The sequence below is a fragment of the Setaria viridis genome, chromosome 8 (assembly GCF_005286985.2).
Source record: "Setaria viridis chromosome 8, Setaria_viridis_v4.0, whole genome shotgun sequence".
Lineage (NCBI taxonomy): Eukaryota > Viridiplantae > Streptophyta > Magnoliopsida > Poales > Poaceae > Setaria > Setaria viridis.
The window spans coordinates 28,639,492-28,656,695 of record NC_048270.2 but is presented as its reverse complement, the minus strand read 5'-3'; the positions used below and the strand labels follow the sequence as shown (position 1 = coordinate 28,656,695).

The following is a 17,204-nucleotide window of genomic DNA, read 5'->3' as shown; positions in this document are numbered from 1 at the left end:
GATATACTGTCCTTTTCTTTTTCTTTTTTTTTTAAGAACAGCTCGCAAGATCAATGAATCGTTTCCCATTTGCTAACGTGATCTGTGTGGTTTGTTCGCATGCCTACGAAAAGAAAAACATGTCACATGATTTACATAAAAGAAAAGCGAAAAATCACAGTTATAACTCGAATGAAATTTCTATTGGGCATGAATTCAGTCTGAATGGGCCAGGCCCACCCAACAACGGCACAGCCCAGCTCTCTCTTTCACCCAAACCCAACCAATCCCCTCCGCTCCGCCGCCCGCACCCAATCCCCTCCGCTCCGCCACTCGCAGGCGCGGCTCGCCCTCCGCCGCCTCCGCCGCTCGCAGCTCTCCCGCTACGCTCCGGTCCTCACCCTCAGGCCGGAGCACTCAATCTCTCGCCGGACTTCTCCTCACCCCGCCCTCCGCCGCCCCATTACCGCTAGCTTCAACCGAGGCTGCACGATCAGGTGAGGCGTTTCCGCCGACCTTCATTCGGAATCTTAGCGTGTTCATGAAATTGTAGGATTCTTCTGCGATCATGAAATCCCAGCGTGCTCATGATTTTCATTCTCTTCCTTACAGGCTGTGACCGGCGATAACTGATTGCGATTTGTAGAGGCGCATTGGCCACACACAATGGCTCTAACCCTCCTCCGAGGGATGAGGACGCCGATCTCATTTAGATCGAATTCCGGCCTGCTCTTTACTGTACTACGACCTCGGTTGTCCCGCTTCACGACCAGGGCGGAGAGTGCACAGGCTACCGAGCCCAAAGCGGCGCCCAAGTCAATTCAACTGGCGACCAAGGAGGCGGCAGAGCAGAAGACACAGGGTTTTGAAGCCGTCATTGGAATCGAGACCCATGTCCAGCTCTCGACCGTCACAAAAGCATTTTGTTCTTGCCCGTACAACTACGGCTCCCAGCCCAACAGCACAATCTGCCCCACCTGCATGGGCCACCCAGGGGCGCTGCCGGTTCTGAACGAGAAGGTTGTTGAGTGTGCCGTGAAGCTGGGCCTCGCTCTCAATTGTGAGATCTCAATGATATCCAAGTTTGATCGGAAGCAGTATTTCTACCCGGACCTCCCCAAGGGGTACCAGATTTCCCAGTTTGATATTCCCATCGCCAAGAAGGGATACGTCAATTTGGATCTTCCGGTGGAATTTGGCGGCGGGCATAGGAAGTTTGGGATCACAAGGGTTCACATGGAAGAAGATGCTGGCAAGCTGCTTCATTCTGAATCCGGGAGTTATTCTCAGGTTTGCCCTGACTAATTTCTGCTAGAGATCCGTACTCCTATCAGTTTTCCTGGTATTTTGACATGCTTAGCACATTAGTCTGGCATAACAGCAATGGAACTGCAAAATCAGTTTTGACATTTACCACAGCAATAGTAAAACTTCTAGATTAATGCATAGAACCATAGAAATATACGTTAAAGAACTTAAGGGAGCATTTGGATCTTAGGCAAGGGGAATCCTAGCCTTGCCAAGAAAGGATTGGAGTTTGGTAGGGCAGGAAAAGCTTGATTTTGAGGTCAATCTAACCCACAATCACCAGCAAAAGCTTGCTACCTGAGGAGAGCCAGGTCGGCTCACCATCAAGAGCAAATGAGCGCTATGGTGAGAAAACTGATGGCAACCGCTATTCATAATACAGACAAACAATAATACTTGCTTTTGCCGGCTGTAGCTTAGATGGCTAGCTGGGCACAGCCTTGGTAGTCAAGCTGAGTGGTAAAAAGAGACATTACCTTCTTCCCGCAGAGAAGAATTATTTGAAATTTTGAATCCTTTGGCTATAAACACATGCAATGGAACACAAGGAATTAGATTTCTTGTAAGTATGATACATGAAAGGACATACATTGATACAGATAAATAAACCTTAAGCACTGCTCTGATATTTACAGGAACGCCAAGAGATAATGAAAAGAAAAGAAAGCTAATTCCTCATCAAAGAATTACACAGCGGGTCATCACTTCGGCAACAACTTCAGTTATTAATCTGTGGTTTCTATTCTGGCTGTCTAGGTTGACCTAAACAGGGCTGGCGTACCTTTGCTTGAAATTGTCTCAGAGCCAGACATGAGAACAGGGATAGAGGCTGCTGAGTATGGTGCTGAGCTGCAAAGGATCGTTAGGTACCTTGGAGTGAGTAATGGTAACATGCAGGAAGGTTCCCTTCGTTGTGATGTGAATGTTTCTGTCCGACCTGTTGGACAATCAGAATTCGGTACAAAGGTAATGCCCATATCTTTGAAACTTCCCTAAATGATTATTTTGATACATTCTATGTTAGCAACATTTGTTCAGTGTTATGACTTGCTGATTCATCAGTAAACTAAGCTATACAGGTGAAATATAGTAGGGGCTACATTGTCCTGAGTCCTGACAAATCTACCATGTTTTTTTTTGATGGCTTGAATTTTCATCCTTGCAAAGAAAAAAATCGCACTGTGGGCTAGTTATATTTGGGAATACACATAATTCACCCGTGGTTAAGTAGCTATTGGTGGCATGTAATGCTAATTATACCCAGGAACATGCATACTTGCAGTTCAGTGGTTTCTTACCAGACTAGTACATGGCACATTATTTTAAGGGAAAATAAGTTAAATTGTGTTTGACTGTTTATCCACCACGATACATGGCGTCACACTCTTCTTTCGATTCTGACAGGTAGAAATAAAAAATATGAACTCATTTTCGGAGATCAATAGGGCAATTGATTATGAGATCTCCCGGCAAATTATGCTCCATAAAGAAGGCCAGGCTGATCAAATTGTGCAAGAAACCCGTCTATGGGATGAATCTTCTCAGGTTGCTGGCCCTAGCCTTAACCTTTTACTTTGCTGGCCTTTTACTACCATTTCCAATTATTTTTTTATCTCCATGCTCAGAAAACTTTTACAATGCGAAAAAAGGAGGGACTTGCCGACTACAGATATTTTCCTGAGCCTGATCTTCCTGAAGTTGTTCTCAGTACTGACTATATTGATGAAATCAGCAAGTCCATGCCGGAGCTTCCAGAAGCAAAACGCAGGCGTTATGAGAATATGGGACTTAGCATGCAAGATGTTCTGTTCCTTGCTAATGACGATAATGTAATTATCTTCTGCATTGTTTTCCCTTTCCTATGCATGTTTGTGTCCACAGATAGTTTAGAAGACCCCATTTAGGGTCTGCTCTTCAACTGGTTATCTAATTGAGAGATTCTATTTCGTCCTGCTTGTAGGTATCACATATTTGCCTGGTGACCTAATGCCATGGACCTTTATAATGCATATAGTGAAATACTCCCTCCGTTCCAAATTGTAGGTCGTTTTGACTTTTCTAATTTCATAGATATTATTATGCATCTAGATATAGTGTATGTCTAGATGCATAATAATATCTATGAACCTATAAAAGTCAAAACGACCTACAATTTGGAACGGAGGGAGAACCAGAATTTTTTGTCCTAGACAAGATAGTACATTTCCTTTATTATTCAGAATTGTTTAAGTAATCTGATTGGTATATACCTTCCCAGGTTGCTCATTTCTTTGATTCTACTCTTGAACATGGAGCTGATGCAAAGCTGGCTTGCAACTGGATCATGGGTGACATTGCTGCTTATCTAAAAAATGAAAAGCTCTCCATTAATGAAACTAAATTAACACCTCTGGAGCTTTCTGAACTTATTGAATCCATCAAGAACGGAACTATCAGTGGGAAGATTGGCAAGGAGGTAACTTAGCTAAACTGCTACTCATTTTGGGATCCATGTCTTCATTGTCTTGGTTAGAGCCTGTAGGGTCTTCCATGATAAATCTCTCAAAATCTGTCCTTCCAGATACTGGTTGAGCTTATCGCCAAAGGTGGAACAGTTAAGGGTGTGATAGAGGAGAAAGATTTAGTTCAGGTAATTGCTCTCACATTAGTTACTATTTTGAAACATGGTAGTTTGAGAATCTAAACGATTCTGTGAATACGCAGTTACACACCATCTTTCAGCATTGTCAATAGCCGCTTTCAACCTTTTCCTTTGGTCAGGAACAATATATATTCCTGTTAATGATAGTCAGGTGAAAAGACTGGGAAAAAACATTGGCATGCCCTTGTATTTTACAATTTGTATTTTTTCTTTTGTACATTCTTGTACTTTCGTGAGTAGTTTGGGCCATTGCTGCGCTCTACTCTACTGTACTTGATGCAATTTCATTATTTTGATTTCTGGTTAGGTTTGATGACACAAAAATTTGTTACATGAAATGGCAGATAGCAGATCCAGCAGCAATTGAGGCAATGGTAGATAAAGTAATTGCTGACAATCCAAAGCAACTTGAGCAGTACCGTGCTGGGAAAACCAAGTTGCAAGGATTTTTTGCAGGCCAGGTTTGTCAATTTTGAACACTAGCATCTGTTTGACTCTGCAGCTTGAAAACCAGATCGGTGATCATATAGTTTCAATTGATTGCAGGTTATGAAAGCATCGAAGGGTAAGGCCAACCCTGTTTTGTTGAATAAAATCCTTGGAGAGAAGTTAAATGCCAATTAGTTTGTTTTGACCTCACCTGGATTAACAAGCACGACATTGGGTGAAATCCCAGAACGATAATTTTCCAGATAGGAAATCTCTTATTTGGGTCTGGAAGTTGTTACTCTGCCTCATTAAATTCAGAATGTGATTAGCTCTTTCTTTTCCTTATGGATTTTGTAAATGTCCAGTTCACAATACACATCTTTGAACTCGACCAGCTAATTTGAAAAGGAAGAATATCCATTGTACCTTATGCAAGCTGCATCGCACAACTGAAGATGAAAATTGCAATATGCTTTCAATGGATTTTGTAGTGGTGTCATTGACAATCTCCATCTTGGTTTAAATTTTCATCTGTAACATATAATAATTTTTTTTGGAACCAAAATGTTTCTACATAGAAGGGTGGCTTGAATTGTGAGAAAGAAATAAAGTTCACACAGAATCCAGCAGACAGCAACAACTGCAGATTACGACGTCATACAACAGAGAATCATTGAAAATATGACAATATATAAAAAGTCAATCACTGCTGAAATACCGAGTTAAATATGACAAAACACTTAAATATTCAATCATGTAAAATAAGAGGCAACTACCAAGCAATTATTGGGAAACAAAAGTTACACAGGACAACTACATAACTGCATCGCGTCAGCAGCCCATCACAGCTAAGCTGCGGCAACTACTTTCAAACTATATTTACATTTTACAACACCAGAACAGTCCTGTTAGTGCATACAATGAGAGGACGACCATGACTAATCCTCGTTGTCGTAGTCCTCGTCCTCATCAACCTGCACCGTCAGATGTCCAAAACCAGATGGCCCGACGCCGATGCTTCCAATGGCAGCATCTGGCATTGGCCAATCTGACTGATGGTCGGTGTTTGCTTCTTCCACCTTAGAACTTGTGCCTGGCACAGCTGCTGGCAGGGGAGCCTCTTGTGGAGGTTGTGCGCTTGGGGGTATGTTCTCATTGTTATGGTTGCTCTCTGGAACTGTTTCCTCTCCTGGTAAAGGTTCACCTTGTTCAGCAAACATGCTGCTCTCATCCTCAAATTGTACATAACCAACTTCCTTTCTCTTGGTTGGCGGCCGTCCTCGCCCCCTTCCTCGACCTCTCCCACGTCCTCTAGGGCTGATGTTCGCGCTTCTTATGGCCTGAAAAAGCAAAGATCCATTACCACACAGCCATTTATAACATTATTAATCACATGGTCTGTGACAGTTGATGTAGGCATACCATTTTGCTGGATCTTGATTCATCATTCTCTGGGTCACTGCCATTTGACTTTCTGTAAAATGAATTTCAATCAAGCACTAATAAGGCACTTGTTGCAGTGAGTCATGAATAGCTGATTATAACAACTGAATTTACCTTCTTCTAGGTAACCCTCTTTCATCCCCACAAGAGTCTGCACCACCAAGGTCTGGTACCTTGTTGACAACTTCTGTTAGGAAATCAAAAGAACTGTACCTCTTCACACATTGCTTCCTGAAGATAAAAAAGATAAATATAGAGCCGTTAGGCACTAATCACTCAAAGTTTAAACCTCAAGCATAAAGTAATCGTGAATACAGAGATAAAGCAGAAACAAAATCTAACTTGAAGGAACAGGTGAAATCATAAGCCACAACGCAACAAAATTTTAAGAAAAAGGAGTTTGATCAACCATCTAGATACATTTAAAGATGGAATTAACTTGTAAGAATTCAGAAGAGCCCATATTTGCCTATGAGATGAGGTTCAGCTCAGTTTCAGTAGAGTAGGATATCCTCTACAAATTTCCTTGAGCTCAATTTCCAGAAACCACACTATAGCACTATATACATTGTAAACAAAAATACCAGTATACAAATTGGTTACCAAACCAACCTGATTTCATGTTCAAAATTCAGATCTTATTTGAAGTGAGACTTCCGCTGAAAGCGATCAGTCCATCGCTTCCTTCAGAGGTCAGACAAAAACATTAGTTGAATCTAACTTGAGTACCTTATGTTTTCCCTAAACAAATTAGTTGGCCATAGGCAGGGACCGACCAGTTCTCGAACCCCACCTACAGATATTATAAACATTAACTTAGATAGCAGCTACTTTTTAAACAGTGCACTCTTTTAAATCAATGAATTCACACAAAACGCCATATGCAGTGGTACGGAAAGTGCCATAGTTATATGAGGCATGAGTTATATCCAACAAATTATGGAACTCATCATCCAAGTTATGTGCAATTTGTTCAATAACATAAACAAAGATGTCCTTTTTGTACAATGAAGCAAGCCAAACTTCAACGTGTAAAAAAAAGCATATTACGGTAAAAGAAGAAAATAAAACTCTCATCTTCATCGAGAAACTTTTTCAGAAAAATGTACGCGTTATAAAATTGATGAGATGAGTAAACAGTACAGCTTATATCATACTTCAAAGTTCAAACTTATCAATGACCACCGAAAGCTTGTTGAGTCCCCATATATATGTAATAAATGACATTATTGAATGATTTAAACTATATTATTAGACCAGTACTTAACTAAAGAAACAGAGGGATACATACAATACATTGCCACTGAAAAAATCAAAATGCCTGGTGGTACTCACAGGTGGAAGGAATTCAGAGTCTTTGCACCACTTTGAAGAGTAATTTCATAGGTCCTGTCAATTAAATCTTGCAAAAACAATTCAAGAGCCCTTGCTGCATGCAAAAAAAGAATGTCAGAAACTCACTTTATACGCTTCAACATGATTTCAACTACAATTTGCAGCATATACAAAACAATAAACACATGAAACGTAGCCTAGAAACACATGAAATGAATTGGAAACACTGTGCATAACCTCCTGTAAATTTATAAGGTGACTCTTTTCTATAATTCATGTCGAACCCGAAATCAGTTTGTGCAGAAAATTATTAACCAATAACCAGATGGCCAGACCTCAGACTATGAGATAAAGGTCAACTTTTATTGCAAGTTTATTGGTGTACTAACACTAGAATATTGTGGGATAAGAGTGCAGATATGTAAACATCAAAGCACAATGATTCTTGTGAAACTTACAAACTAAAACAGGCACTGCTAGTGCAATCTTGCCAACGTCCTCATCTGCTTGCATTATCTTTTTGATCCGAGCCTACCATAACAGAGAAAATAATTAGGGGATAACTTCACACCATTAGAACTGTGCAAATATTTCAAACATTCCTCAAACATACTGTATAATACAGAATTAGTGCACCACATACAATGAAAGCAGTCAGGCAAACGCTCAAAATTATCTAGGAAAGATATCCAAAAAGGTGAAACCCAAAACTTTCACTAATCAACACACTGATAGACACCAAAGAAGTTGTTAAAATCATATTTTGTCTCATGAAAAGTATAGCAAATGATGAAATTCAGAAACATTAGCCAGGTAAATACAATTGACGAGGCTCACTCCTATAGCAAAACCATACAGGTCTGTGAGCTTGGAACTTCAACTATGTTGGCTTCATGAAAACAGAACCAAGACTTAAAACCAACAAAAAAACCCCACAACAAACTCTGCTGTCAGCACTACATTGTAGATTCCATAAATCGGTGCTTGCATGTTCAGTTCAGAAGACCTTGGGACCAAGCATGAGAACAAAATATTATACCACAAATACAGTGCACCTTTTGCACCTTACAAGCCAACCAAAGAGAGCATCTGAACCTACACCACTGCAACATTAGACTAGGTAGTTCCTTCTATTGTGAATTTGCACTAACATGAGCAAATTACTCGTTAACTATGGGCCAAGGTTTGTTCTCTAACTCAACACAACAATTACGAGCAACTGTCAAGAAATATTAGGACAGAAGAGGAAGTCATCATCCCCTCCTACAATAACATAATAAAACCCTTGAATATAGGTTGCACATGTCGAACTGCGCAGCATAATCACTCCGGCACCAGATCGCATGGTGTGCATCCCAGCAATACATGCCCGCATGGCCCGAGATCTCGTGACCAGACCACACGTAGGAACAGTGGCACTAGATCACGAATCTAGCTCATCCTAAGCATCCAGGACGCCATGCGTCAGAGCACAAACCTGTAGCGGGTCGAGATCACACCAAACTGCCCGGTTAGCCAGTCACCACTAGCCAGCAGAACTGATTCAGTGGGCTGCGAGCCCCCCGCAAATCTCTCCATCCTTGCACCACCAACGGAAGCCCTCCCTCCCTCACCCACACATCACGAACAGAGAACCAGCCGCAGAAATTCCCAGCCCCCTCAGTTCACCCACCGCCGAGAGAGGCAGGACTTCGAAAAATAAAAATAAAAAATAATAATGAAAAAAGCAAAACGAAATAAATTTCCCGTGCGCGCGCGCGCGCACGAGCAAGCAGAGGAGCCGATCTGCGCCTTCGCCTCGCCTCCCCGCACAACCCAGCCGACCCCAAAACCTCGCCAACGGGAGCAAAACAACGACGCCGCGGGTCAACGGCGGCCGCCGCCACCGGATCCCGGGCGCGGACACGGAGATCCGCAGCGCGCGTGGCTGCGCAGATCGGATCGCGCGCGCGCGCGGTGGCAGATCAGAGCCACATACAGACGTACGCAGAGGGGGAGAGATATAGAAGGGGCGACGGGACACGAACCGCGGGGAACCGGGTGCCGAGCTTCTTCCTCATCTTCGCCGCCGCCGCCGCTGCCTCGCCTCGCCTCCGGCTCGACGGACGCTATCGTGTAGTCTACTCTCTCTCTTAATTTTTTTTCTGCTGCCTTTTTTCTTTTTTGTGAGGCTTGGGTCTCTTTTCTTCTTTTGGCGTCGCTCGCTTCCACCACGAGAGACGAGCGAGGCCAAGTTGAACGCACGCAGACGCAGGCGGGCAGCGCCTAAACAACGACGTGACCGTGACGGCGCCGCCCGTCCCGAGGAGCCCGTGCTCGCACCGCATCACATCACGAAAGGCAGCCCGATTGGGCCGGGCTCATTATCTGTTTCGGCCCAAATCTACTGGCCCGAGGGGAAGAGAGCGCGTGGCTAGCCTGTCCTGCCCGCGTAGCCCAATGCGATTCAACTTCGGCCCCGTTTGGATTAGCTTTTGAATTCTCAAAAGCTGGATTTTGGGATAATAAAAGCTAGATTTTATGTAGAAGCTAAAGAGATTGTTTGAATCTTCTGTAAATTCTAAAAGCTAGATTCTATCTTCTCTCTCACTAGGTTCATCAAAATTTAGCAAAAGCCAGCTAACTCCAACTAAGATTTTTAGAATCTAGCTTCTGGATTTCAAAATGTGGAGTGCTTGGATCCCACCTGGATTCTAGAAGCTGGATTCTCAGAATCTGGTGGAATCCAAACAGGGCCGAAAGAACACATACAGTGGATTCACAATGAAACTTTGTGGAAACAAACATTTGTACGAAACCTGTTGATCCCTAACCTTTTGCTATTTCAAATCAAAAGAAACCCAAAAGAAAACATAAAACCTTCAAGTCTAAGATAGAATTCATCTGAGTTTCAAAGAGGTTTTACTCGAAATCAAATCACAACTTCAAAACAAGCAAAAGAATGAAGCGCAGAGAAATTTCAATCCCTCATCTACAAAAGTTTATTGATTAGAACTAATAAATCAATACAGTACTTAATTACCGCTAACTTAAAATTCTGCGACGCTTGCATCTACACGACGAACAAGATGCTGCGAGTTGTACATAATTACACGAACAATCTGTTCCCTGATGTTTCACTGAAGCTGAAGCTAGCAAATGTTCCAATCACACATGAATAAACATCAGAAGATAAAGCTCCTGAACAACTGATTACATCCACAGGCATCCACGAAACCCAGCCAACTCGCCGAAAGTCAACATGAAGCTGAACCTATATGGTCAGAACTGATTCCACCTATCTGGCGCAGGAATCAATCGCTGTCCTTTGCAGCATCTGCAAGTGTACAGAAGGGTTATTCAGACGAAGGCATTATTTTCGCTTGGTGTTCAGATGCCTGGCACACCAAAGGCAAAAAAACACTGGATGCAACAAGCAAAACCTTTTGAATGAAAGGGAAGGAAATAGACAACCAGCAGGAAATTCAACCGGTATGAGTAGTCAACTACATGATAATAGAATGTGAAAAAAAACATAAAGTTGATTTCAGAATGATTGCACATTGTAGGATTCTTTAAATATGGAATGGAAGTGTGATGCACACTCAGACCGCTACCTGCTGCGGTAGTGTTTAGTAAACTTTTCATGAAAAAAAAATGCAAGAAATAGATGCAAAAAAAGCAAGGTCAGCAGCACACAAGCTACAAAAGCGTGTGCTGAATCAAATATATTATGAATCTTTGATAATCATAGAACATCATGACAGAAATTCTTAACCTGCTGGCCACTTTCAGATCATACAGATGTGAGCCTAATAGACCTATACACACCAAACTCACATATAATTGTTGGATTTTAAATTTATGAGTAACTAAAGGATAGTGTGTAGTTCTTTCAATTTCCAACATTCCAAGAAGGATTCAATAGTCAATACCTACCAGATGTTTCTGCACAATGCGTCAAGGAAACATCCTTTCAGAATTTTTTCACGATATTGTCCACTGAAGGGATTATATTTGGTTGCGGGAGCACACATTCACCATGTATGCAGATACTACAAAGGCCAGTTTCAAGAATGTCGTCCCAATGAAGCAAGGTTACAGAGGGGAGATGCAGTGCGTATTGCCATCAGCCATCAAGGTTTTTCCTTTTGGGAGATTAAGACATCAGGATTACATCTCAAATCGGGCCAAGTCCTAGTGTGGAGCACAGAAAATCTGTTTTGTGGCAACAATAAAGAAATGCCCCAGCTGGTGGTGAAGGCCCTTTGTGTTTGTCACTACTTTAATCCATATTCAGTATCCATCCAAACTTGTACAGAGAAACGATGGTGCTTTCACACAATCCCCAAGATTGCAAAAATGTTGAAACAAGTGTCAAAACTCTAGCGTAAGCCAATGTGCCTCAGAAGGATACCCTTTTTAGGTAAGTTTGGTGTGTTCAACAGGGCAAGTCTAAGGGAAACTGCTCCTGGGGCTGAACTGAACTATAGTAGTTTAAAGAAAGATACAGCATGAGCATATACTTAAAAGTGTACTTATCTCAACATTAAAGAAATTGTAAGCTGCTTAAAGCAAATCACGTAACAGATGATTGAATCATACCATCAGCAGAACCATCGCCAGCTTCCGCATCATCATTATCACCTGCGTCTCCATCCTCTAGATTCTCCTCATCTTCATCATCGTCTTTCGCATCATCATCTTCATCATCATCACTATCAGCTTCTATTTTAGGTGGTGGTGGCAGGGGTATGAAGCTTGATGTACTTCGGCGACGAGAACTAGTGATAATATTACTCGTGTCTATGCCCTCAAGTTCCTTTGCTCTTTCTTTTCTTTTCTTCACTGCTTTGATTTCTGCACATAGCATTAAAAGGCATGTTAGAAGAAAGTGGGATGACCCCAATGTGGACCATGTGGTTCATTTTAATACCTTACAGAACCAACAACTTAGTATTCAAAGTTTGGGAGCAAGATATAGGTTACTGGTATCGATAAATCATACTCAATAAGTAAAAATCGAAAGGAAACATAAAGCAGAAGCTTCCCTAAATAATCTATTACCTAACAAGAAAACACACCTTTTTCAGAAGGATTTTTTGACAATCCTTCCTTTTCAAGCATATCCTCTAACTCCTTTATCAAACAGGCCTCCCGTTTGTGCTCAGGAGCTTGCTTGGCTCTCCGATACACAGTAGGTGGAATACTAGATTAAAGGAAACATATATTAGTAAAATTATCAGTCTAAAATCCATGACTCCGTATGTTAAATCAAGTATGAGGTATTACGTCATCCCACAAGACTTGATTATTGACTTCAGATGCTCTACATGTTTCCCGTAAGCTGGAGCTGGAGCTGGAGCCTGTTGTCGTTTTCTCTGCACACCAAATGTGAAAGATACATGAGTAAGACACACATGTTCACATGACAAGGAATTAAGTGTGCCAAAAGTTCAGCTGAGAACCTTGTTATCTTCCTCAGCAGATGAACGTGAATTATCCTCTTCTGCTGAGCTGCCACCCTGTTCATCATCACTTCTATCTGAATCTTGTTTTGCAACTTTTTTAGCCTTTAGGGTTGACAGTTTCTTCTCATCTGGAACTTTTTTCTGCTTTTTGATGACTTTAGGTTTTTCTGCCCTTTTCTTTCTTGGCCTTGCATCTTCATCGCTATCTTCCATCTCACTCTGGCTATTTTCTAATTCAGAGCTATTTGAGTCTTCACGGGCTCTTTTAGAGCCTTTACTTGCTTTTCGGTCAGTATCCATGGGAGGTCCCTTTTTACTTTTTTTCTTGGTTCCATTGGCAGGTTCTTGCAAAACCTGCCACACAGAAAAAGAAAAGAAACAGAACCAAATTTCATATCCTCGAATTAATTCATATAGAAAGGTTCAAAGTGTATTCAATTAAAGAGATACATGTTACTCATGCGTATATTAAACTGACCTTGTCTAATTGTGTAGTAATAAAGTTCTTGTAGGCATCTAAAGCTTTCTTCTGAAGCTTGAGATCTTCTTCCAAAGTACGGCGTACTCCTTGCAAAGTAAGAGTTCTGCATTTATTTCATTTTGTGAATACATACTGAATAGTGAAATGCACAAAAGGCAGGTAAAAACAAAGGGCATCGGGTATACCCCAAAAACTGATTACATACTCTTTTCTGTTTCAGCAGCCGTATTATTATGGTCCAAAATCTAGTGTTCAAACTTCAAACCACAATGAATAAAACACAACACTAAGTAAGTAAGCATGTTCTAGGGAAAACTTTTTAGAACAGAATAAGATAAACCCAAAGTATATCCTAACAACACTCCCTCCTTGCTAACTCTCCAAATACTAAGCAGGATATGCAGCAAGCATTCCAACAAAAATAATCACTCCGACCACTAAGCATTGGAAAATTTTTCCATAGTATTAGAAAAATATGGCATCATGACAGTACATTTGATGGTGTCTCTGTTAATGTCATTTTCTTGTCCCAATGTTTCATATATATTAATGTCCAAAGGTTGAAAAGTTTAATAAACTAACACATGGTGACAATGGAGATATGTATCAATTTATGTAATCATACATTAGCAACAAGTAGTTGAGAACACATACTCTGAGTTCTTTCTAAAATAAGAAGCCCTCTTTTCAATGGCTTCTTTTATCATGTCTTCACTAATATCACTGCTGGAAATTTTATCCTTTTCTTCCTCAGGATCTTTTCCTGTCTCACTAGATTTTACGACTTGAGCATCAGCACTGGAGGTTGTTTTGTTTGAAACAGGTGTTGGTTTAGCATCATCCGATCCTTCTTTGGATAAATGATCATCTTTCGCTTCAGCATCCTCTGATGCATTATCATTTGTGTTTTCATCATCAGATTCAGCAAAAACCTGTTATAATACTTGGCCAAGTAAGAAAAAAAGCAAGCAAAAGTGAGTGATACAAAAAGGATTTTTAAAAAAAATGAAAAAGAAAAAAGATTGACTGGATCTACCAATACAAAAGGTAACAGGTTCCAGCTGGGAATAGAAGTTGCATGTAGCCTCAGGATCTAATGAATTTCCAGATTAAAAACCAAGGGAACAAGTTATCTATACACGTAAAACTGCCACTATTTCAAATATGGATATATCCGGAGAACCTTAGTCCTAGTTTATAGAAACAACAGCATGAATTTTCAGAGCTCTTAAGTACTAACATTAAATGCAAAATCAGAGGCTGGAACTAAAGATTATACCATAACATTAGCTGTTTAATAATAGTAACATCCTTCTAAAAAATATAACCACTATCCATCACCTTTTCCTTAATTTTGAATTTAGTGTGCATAACATAATATGTCCAAGCACCATTCTACGCCTGCTAATTGATAATGGTCTGAATGAACTTCTTAAAAGGAAAAATGGATGGATTCAATATATTTCGCATTTTCGCTGTCAACAGTAGGCCTAAATAACCAAATCACTTGGTACATGCACAGCGTGGGTTTGGACAAATATTGTCAAATAGAGGGTGTAGTAGACTATATTTATCTACTATCAAATTCATCTGGTTCTATCAGAGGCGATATTCAAAACTAAAAACTGAATAGACTGAATATTTATGTACAGGCCCCAAAAATATTTATCAGAATATTTTTATCTTGTTACAACACCATGTAGTAAATCTGTAGAACTAACCAGTATGCACAATGCTCAATTATAGTTTCTACCATTTTAATAAACACCATCTATGAAAATTTGGATGTATAAAAAAACCATTGCAACACTTTAGGATAGCTCTGTAAAACGCTGAACATACCTTGTCTACACATTGCTTTATGAACTTTTTGTGTGCATCAAGTGAATATATCTCCAAACCTAGGTCCTTCTCCAGTGCTCTCCTAACTCCTTCAAGGGTCAAGGAACTGAAAAGGAAAATATCTTGTGTAAGTGTCACATTCCTCTTTGTTAAAGCTGAAAAGTTCCAATACATATCCCTCTCCACTCTGAAATTGACTCTTAGTACAAAATCAACATTAAACCATATCAACTTTAAAACTATAGCTAGCAGATCAAACTCAAACAAAATATTAACCATCAGATCTGATCTACGTGACAGGGTTTTCAGGTAGACACCCAAAAGGTGGAAGTTTTTAAAACCGCACATCCTGCCATGAAAACTCGAAAAGACACCCTTTCAGCCTTTTGTGAAAAGGCATGTTTCTATGGAACCTTCAATAATTTACTTCATGTAGCGATTTAATTTTTGCAAAACTGTATATACTGTGTACAGCATAATTCTATATATGGCACCCATAGAAAATTATGTAAATACTTAAGACTTGTTCAAAGATGGTAGGAAAAAATCCATTAATTCTCCCATAGAGAACATCAGCGATGCGCTAGTAATAGTGAAAGAAGAATATGATATCATCCTCTTACCCTTGCCCAGATTCACATAGGGGCCAACACAGCCAAGCCCACAACAAAAGGCACAAGACAAAGTAATACACCGAGAATGGTTTTCAAAGCGTTAAGGCGAGGCGAGGCGAGGCGAGCCACCACCGCCTTATCGCCTAGGCGGGCTAAGGCGACACCTTAGGCGAGGCAAGCCACCACCGCCTTGTTGCCTAGGCGACACCTTAAAAACAGAAACACCAAGCATTGATCACCCTACAGAAAACAACAATGCCCTCTGTTTGAAAAGCAGCGGCTAGGGACTAGGCGGAGCAGCACTGTGTTGCCTAGCGTCTAGGCATTTTTCTGCCTAGAGTGGTTTAACATTTCATCTATGCATGGATGCAGGAGGCTTGACTAATCGGAGATGGAGAAAGATTAAATATGATCATGGAACAGTCATGAATGCATGATAACGCCAGTTTTTTATTATAATATGCCAATTCTTCTCTATTTAACATGATATTGTTATAGCTATCTGCAAAAGTACAAGTGCCTACGCCATCACCTAGGTAATGCCTGACAGCCTAGCACTTCTTGAAACATTGACAACACTCAACAGTGAAATCTTTGGGTCCGTGTAAAGAACTGAAACACGGATTCAGGAATTTTGGGATAAAATGAAAGAAATCAGCAATAACTGAGGACAAAAGGGCAAAAATCCCAACTTTTGTTCTACTAGAAAACAGGATAACTTCTCAATCACGGCATATATGGGATTACCACAGGTAGGCCATTATATATGAGTACACCTTAACAGGGCAGTAATCAAGTTTAACAGCCGAAACGACAAAACTGCAGGAAACGATGAGTTGGACACAGCAATAAAAACAGAAAAAGACTTCGCGCCACAGCGAAACGGTCCACCAACTGGCCGCCATCGGATTCTCATACACGAATCGGTAAGTAGAGATCCCCGCCATCCTCAATTCAAAATTCAACAGCCTCTTATCTTGACAGTTGACATCCCCGAATTTCCATTTTTCCCTAACCTCTAAAACCCTAGGAGCTGCCGGCTGCTGCTGAGGCCAGCAACATCCATGGTTCAAGATTCATCACCACTGCTCGACTTCTTTTCCTACCCACCCGGCCACCACGGCAGCATAATCAGAAACCCCGCCCCGTCCATTCCGACCAAAAGCTCAAAACCCCTCCTCCAGTGCACGGCCGTCTCCGAGGCTCCGAGGCAAGCAACGGCCGACAAACCGACACACCGAGAAGCGCCGCAATTCCAGGCGCCAGCAGCAGCAGCCGCCAGCCGCGGCAACAGTCCGGAACACTATGGCGCGCAAAACCCTAGAGGGAGGGGCAGGACGGCCACACCAGCACGAGAAGGTGGAGGGAGGGGAGGAGGTGTGAGCTCACTCGGCCTGCTTCTTGAAGTCTGGGACGCGGGCGCGCATGGCCTTCTCGATCTCCGCCTCCCTCTCCCGCGCCGCCCCCGCGGAGGTATCGGCGTCGGAGCCCATGCGGTGCCCGGTGGTGGCCGCCGCCTGCGGCTGCTGCTGTCCCCGTCGCTCGCTCTCGCGCTGATTGAAATTTTTACTGCTGCCGTTTTCGGTCTTGGCGCAGGAGGAACACGCCGAGCACGGCTGCCGGGTGTTTGAGGGGTCGGGTGGTCACGTTGGGCTGGGCCGGGCCGAGCAGGTCATGTAACA

The 17,204-nt window shown here is 41.8% G+C and overlaps 3 protein-coding genes across 3 annotated transcripts; 1 reads left to right on the top strand and 2 right to left on the bottom strand.

Annotated features, from left to right (window-relative positions):
• The first annotated feature begins 268 nt into the window (after positions 1-268).
• LOC117867072 (glutamyl-tRNA(Gln) amidotransferase subunit B, chloroplastic/mitochondrial) lies at positions 269-4,787 on the top strand. Its single transcript, XM_034751403.2, has 9 exons — positions 269-476; positions 592-1,269; positions 2,044-2,253; positions 2,692-2,832; positions 2,913-3,116; positions 3,545-3,742; positions 3,848-3,916; positions 4,273-4,389; positions 4,475-4,787. The coding sequence occupies exons 2-9, from the start codon at positions 646-648 to the stop codon at positions 4,550-4,552; spliced, it is 1,641 nt and encodes a 546-aa protein (XP_034607294.1). The 5' UTR covers positions 269-476; positions 592-645; the 3' UTR covers positions 4,553-4,787.
• A 240-nt stretch (positions 4,788-5,027) lies between these two features.
• Positions 5,028-9,365, bottom strand: LOC117867080 (uncharacterized). The gene is made up of 6 exons (XM_034751410.2): positions 9,163-9,365; positions 7,594-7,666; positions 7,136-7,229; positions 5,915-6,031; positions 5,780-5,831; positions 5,028-5,697 (listed from the first exon to the last, which is right to left on the bottom strand). Exons 1-6 carry the CDS (start codon positions 9,193-9,195, stop codon positions 5,296-5,298), a joined length of 771 nt encoding a protein of 256 aa, XP_034607301.1. The 5' UTR covers positions 9,196-9,365; the 3' UTR covers positions 5,028-5,295.
• Positions 9,366-10,092: 727 nt separating this feature from the next.
• Positions 10,093-17,129, bottom strand: LOC117867073 (uncharacterized). The gene is made up of 9 exons (XM_034751404.2): positions 16,912-17,129; positions 14,909-15,014; positions 13,721-13,998; positions 13,064-13,169; positions 12,583-12,939; positions 12,407-12,495; positions 12,199-12,323; positions 11,720-11,974; positions 10,093-10,451 (listed from the first exon to the last, which is right to left on the bottom strand). Exons 1-9 carry the CDS (start codon positions 17,013-17,015, stop codon positions 10,429-10,431), a joined length of 1,443 nt encoding a protein of 480 aa, XP_034607295.1. The 5' UTR covers positions 17,016-17,129; the 3' UTR covers positions 10,093-10,428.
• Between the last annotated feature and the right edge of the window lie 75 nt (positions 17,130-17,204).

Excerpts from the sequence above, each read along its gene's own strand:
- LOC117867072 (XM_034751403.2), top strand. The coding sequence starts at position 646 with ATGGCTCTAACCCTCCTCCGAGGGATGAGGACGCCGATCTCATTTAGA. Across the intron at positions 1,270-2,043 it reads AATCCGGGAGTTATTCTCAG|GTTGACCTAAACAGGGCTGG; the intron begins GTTTGCCCTGAC and ends CTGGCTGTCTAG. Across the intron at positions 3,917-4,272 it reads AGGAGAAAGATTTAGTTCAG|ATAGCAGATCCAGCAGCAAT; the intron begins GTAATTGCTCTC and ends ATGAAATGGCAG.
- LOC117867080 (XM_034751410.2), bottom strand. The coding sequence starts at position 9,195 with ATGAGGAAGAAGCTCGGCACCCGGTTCCCCGCG. Across the intron at positions 7,230-7,593 it reads AGCAGTGCCTGTTTTAGTTT|CAAGGGCTCTTGAATTGTTT; the intron begins GTAAGTTTCACA and ends TTTTGCATGCAG. Across the intron at positions 5,832-5,914 it reads AGAGGGTTACCTAGAAGAAG|AAAGTCAAATGGCAGTGACC; the intron begins GTAAATTCAGTT and ends TTCATTTTACAG.
- LOC117867073 (XM_034751404.2), bottom strand. The coding sequence starts at position 17,015 with ATGGGCTCCGACGCCGATACCTCCGCGGGGGCGGCGCGGGAGAGGGAG. Across the intron at positions 12,940-13,063 it reads TTACTACACAATTAGACAAG|GTTTTGCAAGAACCTGCCAA; the intron begins GTCAGTTTAATA and ends TCTGTGTGGCAG. Across the intron at positions 12,496-12,582 it reads CTGCTGAGGAAGATAACAAG|AGAAAACGACAACAGGCTCC; the intron begins GTTCTCAGCTGA and ends TTTGGTGTGCAG.